The sequence below is a fragment of the Felis catus genome, chromosome X (genome assembly GCF_018350175.1).
Source record: "Felis catus isolate Fca126 chromosome X, F.catus_Fca126_mat1.0, whole genome shotgun sequence".
Lineage (NCBI taxonomy): Eukaryota > Metazoa > Chordata > Mammalia > Carnivora > Felidae > Felis > Felis catus.
The window spans coordinates 101,219,771-101,231,834 of NC_058386.1; the positions used below are offsets into that span (position 1 = coordinate 101,219,771).

Sequence of the window (12,064 nt, forward strand, 5' to 3'; positions counted from 1 at the left end):
ATCCCAAGCAGGCTCTGCACTGTCAACGCAAGCCTGATGCGGGGCTCTTACTCACAAACCTGTGAGATCATGACCTGGGTCAAAATCAAGAGACTGAGTCACCCAGGTACCCCTTCCCTGGCATTATTGCACTGGTTAGGACATCCAGTAGAATGTTGAATAGAATAGGTGAGAGTAGACACCTTTGGATTGTTGTTGATCTTCGTGGAAAAGTGTCCAATATCTCTCTGTTCTCTTATTAGTTATGGGTATTGTGTAACTGTTTATTTGAGGATGTTTCCTTCTATCCCTTTTGCTGAGTTTTATCTTGAATGGATGTCGAATTCTGTCCAGTGCTTTTTCTGTGTCCCTTAAGATTGTTTTATTGTATCCTTCATTATGTTAATAATTGAACTATGTTGATTGGTTTTTTGAATTTTGAACCAACCTTGCATTCTTAGGGTAAAACCTACTTAGTCGTGATCTGTTATCCTTTTTATATATTGCTGGTTTCTATTCCCTCTATATTCATGTAAGATGTTGGTCCATACATTGTTTTATTTGTAATGTCTCTGACAGCTTTTGGTGTTATTGTAATGTTGTTTCCCTAAAATGAGTTGGGAAGCTATAGGGCCTTTTAAGCTTCACAGAATGAAGACAAATAATATGCTTATATATTGAATTGATAAGTTAAACATGTATTTTATGTTTTAAGTAACCATTATCACCCCCATTAAATTAAAATCCCAGTATAATTGTAGTTAATTCATGTAGTATTGAGTCAAAATAGGCACTAAACTTAAATGCATATAATCTTTTCAGAATTAATTTTCTTGTAAACTGTTTAATGATTATTGTGAGGAATATTTAATGATACTACCTAACTAGGTTAACTTATACACAGCAAGCTGAGGCAAGTGTCTTCTTTGTCCTTTTTTCCATTTGACCTCAACAAACAGACATGCTGTTTGAGTTTGTACGTGGTGCCAACAAAGCTTCCATTCCTTTGAGTTAAGGCTAGTGTACTATTTGTCTAAGAGCACGTTGCTCTTTTTAAATTTTAGTTACATGAGCATGCAGCATACCTTGTGGACAGCATGTGGGACTGTGCTACCGAGCTACTGAAAGACTGGGAATGTATGAATAGCTTGTTGCTGGAGGAGCCACTTAGTGGAGAAGAAGGTAAGTGGTTGTTTTCTTGTCTAGACAGTTTTGAAAATGGATTATACTTATTCCATTTGTATTTAATATTAAAACATAACTGAAAATCTTTGTGAATAATCGTGCTTTCATATACACGAATACTATGTAAAAAGATGTAGTTGCTGTCAGTATTGTTGATTTTTTTCCTCCTGGTATCTGTGTTCATATCTTTGGTCAAATTGTGGACCAGTGATGCACAGATTTGTACTGTTCAGGATCGTTTACCTTGTTTTCATCCTTTTAGTGATACAGTAATGGGATATTCTTTAGTACATTAGGTCAGATTCTGTCACAGGCAGAAGGAATTGTTATGTAATACTTATAAGTGGCATATAGGAAAAAGAAACAGGTTAACTCTTTCTGATTCTTTTTTTTTCAGCATTAACAGACAGACAGGAGAGTGCTCTGATTGAAATAATGCTTTGTACCATTAGACAAGCAGCTGAATGTCATCCTCCTGTGGGAAGAGGGACAGGAAAAAGGGTATGTCAGTATAGTTTCAGTATTTTAAAGTATATTTCTGCCTTTTCAATATCATTAAAAAAATTCTTGTTTTTAAATTTTTTTTAATGTTTGTATTTTAGTTTTGAGGGAGAGACGTCGAGTGCGAGTTGGGGAGGGGTAGAGAGAGAGGGAGACACAGAAGCCGAAGCAGGCTCCAGTCTCTGAGCTGTCAGCACAGAGCCCGATGCGGGGCTCAAACTCAGACTGTGAGATCATGACCTGAGCCGAAGGGACGCCCAACCGACTGAGCCACCCAGGCACCCCTAAAAAAAAATTCTTGTTTGTAACTATAGAGCCATATTTTTGAATCTTAAATTTTATTTTTCAGATGATCTTTGCTAATATGTGTTAGAAGTAAATTTTAAAGCATTAGCAATTTGGAAAATTTGAGTTCCTTCCATAAGATACTTTGGTAGTTACTTCAGGAGATACAGTGAGAGTCTCTGCTCAAGACTAAATATAACTCACAAGGGCTTTTTAAAAAAAAATATATATGTATTTTTGAGAGAGGGAGAGAGAGACTAGACAGAGCAGGAGAGGAGCAGAGACAGAGGGAAACAGAGAATCCCAAGCAGGCTCTGCACTGTGCGTGAAGAGCCCGACATGGGGCTCCATCTCCTGAGCTGCGAGATCCTGATCTGAGCCGAAATCCAGAGTCAAATGCTTAACCAAGTGAGCCACCCAGGTGCCCCTAGAATGGTCCATTTTTGTGTTTTGGTTTATTTGTAGACTTGCTTTCTCTTTCTTTTAATAAAAATTAGAAATTAAAACATGTTTATTCATTAAAATGGAGAAATACCTATTTCCTTGGATTATTTTTTAACGTATCACTGCAAAGTTCACATATATTTGCATTGTAAATCAATAATTCACCAGCCTTTTAAACATTTTGATTATGAGGCATAAAAATATATGGTTTGTCACCTGGTATACACCTATATATGTGTGTTTATGTGTAACTGAAATAAAACTTCATCAAACAGTACTGAAACTTACAGTATGTAACTTACTTTGTTTTCCATTTTTTCTTGTTTTTCTAAATGATGATAGTAACTTACTATGTTGAATTCATAACCCATGGATCATGGCCCATAGCTTAGAGTACACTGAAATGCTACTCAATCTCATTATTATAGAAGATCCTAAACTACATTTTCTATTCCTAACTGCTTCTTTATTCATCTAATGGTAGAGTTGGTTAGTCTAATTGGGTATTGATTTTGCCTTTGGAATCCTTCAAAGTTTTTTATTGTTGTTATTTTAGGTAGCTTTTAAAATAATTGTGCAGGTTATTCTCTGTTACTTTTGGGTTTCATATTTTATAGTAGAAATTTTAGTATCCATCATTTAAAATACAGTTTCATCGCTTATTTTGTATGTCTTAACTTGAACTTGAGCACCTAACAATGTTAATAGGTTTAGTAAATACTTAAAAGCATTGTTGTGTTCATTCAGGTGCTGACAGCGAAGGAGAAGAAGACCCAGTTGGATGACAGGACAAAAATCACTGAACTTTTTGCTGTGGCTCTTCCTCAGTTATTAGCTAAGGTACATTTGTGTAATGTCAGAGTATTTCTAAGAAATTACAGGATTTGTTTGGAAATGCCATGCAGATTTTTATCATAATGTCTACTTAACATTTCTGTGATGTTTTGTCATGATTTTCTTTTTATTTCAAAGTATTCTATAGATGCAGAAAAGGTGACTAACTTGTTGCAGTTGCCTCAGTATTTTGATTTGGAAATATATACCACTGGACGATTAGAAAAGGTACAGTGTTTTCTCTGTGTAAAGACACCTTGAACAAAAGTTATTGGTTTAGTTCATCTCATCATATTGTTTCTTTATATTTTTGAAACTTCTGATGCTAAAGGAAACCTACATTTTATATATCTTCTTTATTTTCTCTAAGTTGGATTTAAAGAATGGCATTAATGAGGCTTCCTTTTGATTCATGCCCATAGCCATACCCTCATTCCTACCCATTATGAGAATATATCTGATCATTTATGGAGATGGGGGTTAGATAACTGGATAATAGTAACTGTAAAATGAGAGCAGTTAATATTCATTGAATACCTTTACTGTGTTCCAGGAACTATTGTAACTTCTTTGTATTTTCACCAAAGCCCTATGAGATTGGTAATATTATTCCCATTAAATCTGAGGAAATAAGTATGGGTGGGTTATTGTATTTATTTTCCACAACTGGAAAAACATCAAAATGTATGCCCTATTTGTTGTAGAGTTACCATATGTGAAGCTTTTTGTCGCAGAGGTGTAGTCTTTCTGTGCCTATCATATGTACCTTAGTGTTTTTTTATTTATATGTTCCTTCGTTTTACTGGAAAAAAAAAAAAAAAACCTTTGATTTTGCAGCATTTGGATGCCTTATTACGACAGATCCGGAATATTGTAGAGAAGCACACAGATACAGATGTTTTGGAAGCATGTTCTAAAACTTACCATGCACTCTGTAATGAAGAGTTCACAATCTTCAACAGGGTAGATATTTCAAGAAGTCAACTGATAGATGAGTTGGCAGATAAATTTAACCGGCTTCTTGAAGATTTTCTGCAAGAGGTATATATTACAAGTATTTTGTCAGTTGGGTTCCTCCCCTTCAGTAACCGAATTATTCATGTGTCCTGGTCATAGTCCCTAGCAGTATGTTTAAAAATGTTCAGACTTTTTGTTCTTTGATTCATCATGTTACTGTTACTCCACCAAAATGGGAAGGTGGTAAGAATCTGTGACTGGGAGAAGGTGGAAGCAAAACTGATACTCCCTCCCCTTTTGTTAATTAAAAAAAAAAAAAAAATCTCAGAAGTTACCAGCGTTTAGCTGAACCAGAAGCTATTAGGCAATTAGGGTATAAATGGAACAGAAAAGTAGAACTAAACTATGGCCATGTAGCCTCATAAAAGAAGGCTATTTCTTAGTGTTTTGACAGTGTTGCTAAGGAAAGGCAATTAATGATCTTTGATATTGTAAAGCCTTGATAAATTGCTGTTACAGGGGCGCCTGGGTGGCTCAGTCGGTTAAGCGTCCAACTTCGGCTCAGGTCACGATCTCACGGTCCGTGGGTTCGAGCCCTGCGTCGGGCTCTGGGCTGATGGCTCAGAGCCTGGAGCCTGCTTCCAATTCTGTGTCTCCCTCTCTCTGACCCTCCCCCGTTCATGCTCTGTCTCTCTCTGTCTCAAAAATAAATAAACACTAAAAAAATTTTTTTTAATAAAAAAAATTGCTGTTATAGCTACACTGTTCATTTGGGGGTTTCCTTTGTTCTATTATATTCCTAAAGAGACTTAAATTGTGACCCTCAAATACACTTGTATTTTTTGAGTTTTGTATTTTCTGGAAATACATTCCTAACAGTAATTGACGTGCATAAAATAAAATGTCATAATTCTCAAATGAATGCATTTAGCCTTTTCTACCTAACTTTTGTCATTAATGTTACAAAAATCATAATGGACTTTGTAATTTTCAGTTTTCTTGTTTGTTACTTCTTTAACTTTCTTGTTTTGGGTGTGTGTAACATTCCATGCTTACTAAGTTTTGTTTAATTGGAGGTCTGTGCAAATATGTTAATGTACAATGATGACATTTCTTAGTTAAAAAATTTATTTTTTAATATTTTTTGGGAGAGTGCAAGCAGGGGAGGGACAGAGGGAGACAGAGGATTTGAAGCGGGCTCTGCACTGACAGGCTGACAGCAGCAAGCCCGATGTGGGACTTGAACTCAACGAACCATGAGATCATGACCTGAGCCAAAGTCAGACATTCAACTGATTGAGCCACCCAGGCACCCTTTTAGTTAAAAAATTTAATGGCTGTACTGTTGGCTAGATGTGATTGTGACTAGGACAAGTTAAGTCAAAATCAAGCAATGGATTAAGTTTATTTTATTATTTAAAAAAAAAAAAAAGTTTATTTATTTTGGAAGGAGAGAGAGATAGAGCCCGAGTGGGGGACAGGCAGGGAGAGAGGGAGACACAGAATCTGAAGCGGGCTCCAGGCTCCAGGCTCCAGGCTCCAGGCTCCAGGCTCCAGGCTCCAGGCTCCAGGCTCCGAGCTATCAGCGCAAAGCCCAATGCAGGGCTCTAACTTATGAGTCTTGAGATCATGACCTGTGCTGAAGTCGGATGCTTAACTGACGGAGCCATCCAGGCGCCCCAAACAGTGGATTAATTAAGTTTAATTACTTGTGTAGAAAAATTCAAGTTTAGAAACAAAATGTTTTTTGAGAGACACAGGGTTCAGTATAGTAAGTTTGATAGTATTTAAAAAAAATTATAAGTTTCATGGCAGTAAGACTCATAAAATTTTCAAAAACTTAAGTTACTCTAAATTGGAAAATTGATACTCACAAAGGTCAATATGTCTTTCTTGAGCACTGTATTTCGTTCATTTAGGTTTTATCTTTTAGGTGTTGTCTTTATGATCTCTTGTTTGTCCTTTACTATATTTTTCTTTATTGTCCTAATACATCTTTTACTGTGAAAGAGTAAATTACTTCCTAGTTTTGTGTCAAGGTTACGTTAAGGGAAAGGGGAGAGTGTCACTCAGTTTTTGTTTCGTGAGTATAACGTACCTGTGATAACAACTCTATTGACGCGTTACTCCAGCCATACTGCTTTAAATTTGAACAGACTAGGTATTGAATGAGAAACTTAGTTTGTGGTGTTAGGTTATTTTTCTCAAGGTGGTATCACCAATGTGATAGCCTAAAGTTTTTCATGTGGGTAGTTACTAAGGTTTAATGCTGTCAAATTAATATTTGTAGGGGGAAGAGCCTGATGAAGATGATGCATATCAGGTATTGTCAACATTGAAGAGAATCACTGCTTTTCATAAGTAAGTTGAATTTTATTATTCTGATATCTTAAAACTAGCAAAATCAAAACCAGTTTGTGTGTTTTAGGGTTATAATGTTATCACATTCTGCTAGATCTCTTGCACTTTTATATAAAAAGTAGTTGGTAGAATCATGTTTTGAATTGGGGAATAATTGACAAATTATCAAATACCATACTTTTTAAAACATATTTCGTTTTTGTTGCGGGTGCATGTTAAAAAGTTTGCTTTATTTACTTTAACAGCATTTTTGTTAACATTCAAGTCCCAAATCACTCGAAGTGATTAAGCTTAACTTTTAAATATAACTTGTCTTTTGCAGTGCTCATGATCTTTCAAAGTGGGATTTGTTTGCTTGTAATTACAAACTATTGAAAACCGGAATTGAAAATGGAGACATGCCTGAACAGGTTTTTATTTATTTTCAAGTTACATATTTAACTTTGAGAATGAAAACTTGTGACTTTTTAATTTTAACTGTATTCTTTTCTTTTTACAGATTGTTATTCATGCCCTGCAGTGTACTCACTATGTGATCCTTTGGCAGCTTGCAAAGATAACTGAAAGCAGCTCTACAAAGGTTTGTGGTGGTCCTGTGAGGTTCTTATTACGCTCAGTGTCATTAACTGTTTTCGGCACACGTACACGTTTAGTAAGATCAGTTATTTCAGTAAAGTGTTGCTTATTTCTAAAGTACCATTTAGGCATGTATACCCTTAGAAAGTTTTTTTTGTAGTTTGATATATATTCAGTGAAAGAACATTAATATGTTATGATTCAAGGCATGATTTTAAATTAAAAATTCTTTCATATTTTAAGGTGGCATAGTTTATGTACGTCCATATTCTCAATAGTATTGAGAACATATAGAAATACAGATTTTGTAAATTATGACCAAGAGCCTTTGAAACCAGCATACAGCTATTGGACTGCATAAATTGATGATAACAAGCCAGTTGCCCCTAGATCTTCATAGGCCTCAGTATTGTTTTGGGATCACTTTGTTCATACCTAGATCTTTCTATTGATGTTCCAAATTCATGATAAATCACTTTCTGGTTGAGTATAATGTGGCAGCTACAAGGTAGTAGAACTTTCAGAATTTTATCCATAATGGTAATCTTTGATGTGTTCAGTAATTGAACTAAGCAGTACTGCCTCTTTGATTTGTAAACTAGAAGCTTAAGCATTGTACGTGTAGTAGATGTTGCCTTAAGTATTATATAATATTTTTATAAATATTAAGCACTTTCTAGAAGATACTTAGTTGTTCATAGCTTTTCCCTCAAAAACCATAGTCTTGATAATAAATTTCTTTTGCATAGAATCACAGAATAGTTTTAAATGCTTAGAATTTCTCTGAGTTGATAATGCACAAGATGCTGTTATATCCACAAATGGATATTTCCCCCTTGAAAAAACAATTGAGTATTGTTGTTAGTGTACTTTTGTCAAACACGCAAGAAATTTATTTAACTCAATGCCAAGCTTCTAGTAGGAACAGTAGCCATATTAGCAAATATGACTGCTCGTCTAAGTCAAAAGCATTGAATTAAAAATTAAAATGGGAAAGGAGATTATATTTTGAGTAGAGGAAAAGGATAAAAATGAATGTTACTGAATACAAACTTGTTCTGAAGCTTGGTTGAATTTTCCTTACCAAATCAATCTCCAAGTTAAACTTGTTTTTCTTTAACTTTATGGTCTATTACAGTATATTCATATTCTATCATTTGGGATCCAGTATTAGGTGATGGGTCAAGGTTATACCTTAAATTAGTGAGGATGATCTTTGTAGAATAGTTTAATATTTTAAGGTAATTGGTAAATAATTAGGAAAAAAATGTAAGGAAAAGATTTATTTTTATTGTATGTTTATAAGACCTTAATTTTTTTTTTAATTGGAGCAATACCACGAAACTGATTTTTGTCCATCTCTGTTTTTAAAATGTACAACTGGTATACTTCAAGTAAGAAATAAAAGATACCGTCTCTTTTATTATTAATTAATTTCATCATCAATTGGCTACCCTTCAAATTACAAAATGATGATGGAGCATAAATCTTTATGCATTCTGAGTTAGTAGATTTATAAAGATAGCCATATATAGTCATATAGGTTTTCTACTTTTAAAGGACCCAGACCACTTAGGATATTACCCATTAATATACCTGGTATTTTTAAAGCTGCAATTTGTTGCAAATTTTAAGAAAAATGGTCCAATTTGTCTTTTTCGTCTGATGAATAATAAATAAGTAACTCTAATGTACAGAGTTAATATAGTTAAACATATGATATATTTTATGTAATTTGAAGTATCTTAATACATGAGGTTTGTATACAATATCTTAAGTTGTTTATGTTGGATTTTTCAAGGAGGACTTGCTGCGTTTAAAGAAACAGATGAGGGTATTCTGTCAGATATGTCAGCATTACCTGACCAACGTGAATACTACTGTTAAGGAGCAGGTTAGTAATTACTGTAGATAGCCATCTTTTGTAAGCAACCTTTACAAATGTCTGAACTAATACAGAAAATTAAAGTAATACTGAGGTTGAGCAAAGTAGAAATGACTTGTATCTGTCCATGTATATGATGCTCAGAAAATAGATTAATGTATTTCATGTGGAATCTGTAAGTTGTATTGTAGATTACCCTCATATTGTAGTTATTCTGTTATTGTTTCTTTATGACTCACATGGTAAACAGACCCATATATACAAATTAGATGCATGAAATTACGTAAGTTATTCTTTTTTAAAAAACTTTATTTCGGGAGAGTTCATGTGAGTGGGTGAGGGTCAGAGAGGGAGAGCCTCCCTCCCCGTGCTGTCAGTACAGAGCCTGAAATGGGGTTCGATCTCACGAAGTGTGAGATCATGACCTGAGCCAAAATGAAGTGTTTTGGACACCTATCCGACTGAGCCACGCAGGCTCCCCATTGAAATGAACAAGTACAAGTGTGCCTCAGGGAGGAGAATGGGTCCATATGGTTTTTGTCATCTCTGAGAATATTATCAGATAGAGACTGATATTCCTGTTCATCCTGATTGTGTACATTATTTTTCCTTTTGTGGACTTTGAAATAAAAATTTTAATCATTTTCCTGCCTTCAAAGAGTTACCTTCGCACTGCATATGCCCTCATGATTTCATTACTACTATTTACCTCCTCATTCTGGAAATAGATATTGTTAAATGCTGCCATAGGTAATTTTCCCATCTGTAAAATGAATTCTGATCCTTGGACTAAGAGCCTGTTTAGTTTTAATTCCCTAGTAGAGGATTAAGGTTTTTTGGACATATGCTTTTTAAATGCTTCTGTGAGGAAGACATTTTCATAATCCTGTTATAAGAAATATTAATGATGATACAGTGAAAATGGTTATTGTGATATCAAGGGTTTTTTTTTTTTTTTTTTTTTTTTTTAGCCATTTCATTCTCCTTAACCTTTGCACATTGGGATAGATCCCTAGCAGTCATCACAAGTGCTATTTTCAGCAGTTTGTGTTCTGTTGGGTACTCTTTATTTATTTTTTCATTTTGGGGTATACTGTTCATTTAATTTATAGTGTATTTTTTATTTTTTTATTTTTTTAAATTTACACCCAAGTTAGTTAGTATATAGTGCAACAATGATTTCAGGAGTAGATTCCTTAGTACCCCTTACCCGTTTAGCCCATCTCCCCCCCCCCCCCTGTAACCCTCTGTTTGTTCTCCATATTTAAGAGTCTCTTATGTTTTGTCCCCCTCCCTGTTTGTATATTTTTGCTTCCCTTCCCTTGTGTTCATCTGTTCTGTGTCTTAAAGTCCTCATATGAGTGAAGTCATATGATATTTGTCTTTCTCTGACTAATTTCACTTAGCATAATACCCTCTAGTTCCATCCACATAGTTGTGAATGGCAAGATTTCATTCTTTTTGATTGCTGAGTAATACTCTATTGTGTGTGTGTGTGTGTGTGTGTGTGTGTGTGTGTGTGTACACATCATCTTTATCCATGCATCTATTGATGGACATTTGGGCTCTTCCCATACTTTTGCTGTTGTCGATAGTGCTGCTGTAAACACTTGGGGTGCATGTGCCTCTTGGAAACAGCATACCTGTATCCCTTGGGTAAATACCGAGTAGTGCTATTGCTGGGTCGTAGGGTAGTTCTAGTTTTAATTTTTTGAGGACCCCTCATACTGTTTTCCAAAGTGGCTGCACCAGTTTGCATTCCCACAAGCAATGAAAAAGAGATCCTCTTTCTCCGCATCCTTGCCAACATCTGTTGTTGCCTGAATTGTGAATGTTAGCCATTCTGACAGGTGTAAGGTGTATCTCATTGTGGTTTTGATGATGTGGTTTTGATGTATCTCATTGTGGTCCCTGATGATGAGTGATGTTGAGCATTTTTTCCTGTGTCGGTTGGCCATCTGGATGTCTTCCTTGGAGAAGTGTCTATTCATGTCTTTTGCCCATTTCTTCACTGAATTATTTGTTTTTTGGGTGTTGAGTTTGATAAGTTCCTTATAGATTTTGGATACTAACCCTTTATCTGATATGTCATTTGCAAATATCTTCTCCCATTCTGTTGGTTGCCTTTTAGTTTGGTGATTGTTTCCTTTGCTGTGCAGATTTTTATTTTGATGAGGTCCCAGTAGTTCACTTTTGCTTTTATTTTGCTTTTATTTCCCTTATGTTAAGAAGTTGCTGCGGCCAAGGTCAAAGAGGTTTTTGCCTGCTTTCTCCTCGAGGATTTTGATGGCTTCCTGTCTTACATTGAGGTCTTTCATCCATTTTGAGTTTATTTTTGTGTATGGTGTAAGAAAGTGGTCCAGATTCATTCTTCTACATGTCGCTGTCCACTTTTCCCAGCACCACTTGCTGAAGTGACTGTCTTTATTCCTTTGGATATTCTTCCCTGCTTTGTCAAAGATTAGTTGGCCATATGTTTGTGGGTCCATTTCTGGGTTCTCTATTCTGTTCCATTTATCTGAGTGTCTTTTTGTGTCAATACCATACTGTCTTGATGATTACAGCTTTGTAGTATAGCTTGAAGTCTGGAATTGTGATGCCTCCTGCTTTGGTTTTCTTTTTCAAGACTGCTTTGGCTATTCGGGGCCTTTTCTGGTTCCATACAAATTTTAGGATTATTTATTCTAGCTCTGTAAAGAATGCTGGTGTTATTTTGATAGGTATTGCATTGAATATGTAGATTGCTTTGGGTAGTATCGACATTTTAACAATATTTGTTCTTCCTCTCCAGGAGCATGGAATCGTTTTCCATTTTTTGTGTCTACTTCAATTTCTTTCATAAGCTTTCTATAGTTTTCAGTGTATAGAGTTTTCACCTCTTTGGTTAGATTTAACCCTAGGTATTTTATGCTTTTTGGTGCAATTGTAAATGGGATCGATTCCTTGATTTCTCTTTCTGTTGCTTCATTGTTGGTTTATAAGAATGTAACCAATTTCTCTGCATTGATTTTATATCCTGTGACTTTGCTGAATTCATGAATCAGTTCTAGCAGTTTT

General features: G+C 35.1%; 1 protein-coding gene across 6 annotated transcripts in view; it reads left to right on the plus strand.

The window, feature by feature from the left end:
* STAG2 (stromal antigen 2) overlaps positions 1-12,064 on the plus strand; it is a 138,908-nt gene that overhangs the window by 93,962 nt on the left and 32,882 nt on the right. For all 6 annotated transcript variants that reach the window (XM_011279456.4, XM_019824250.2, XM_045051135.1 and 3 more), the window contains 9 exons: positions 1,044-1,161; positions 1,562-1,665; positions 3,142-3,234; positions 3,367-3,456; positions 4,066-4,269; positions 6,476-6,546; positions 6,869-6,956; positions 7,046-7,126; positions 8,924-9,016. In XM_011279456.4, coding sequence (XP_011277758.1) covers positions 1,044-1,161; positions 1,562-1,665; positions 3,142-3,234; positions 3,367-3,456; positions 4,066-4,269; positions 6,476-6,546; positions 6,869-6,956; positions 7,046-7,126; positions 8,924-9,016 — 942 coding nt within the window. The remainder of the gene's footprint in view (positions 1-1,043; positions 1,162-1,561; positions 1,666-3,141; positions 3,235-3,366; positions 3,457-4,065; positions 4,270-6,475; positions 6,547-6,868; positions 6,957-7,045; positions 7,127-8,923; positions 9,017-12,064) is intronic.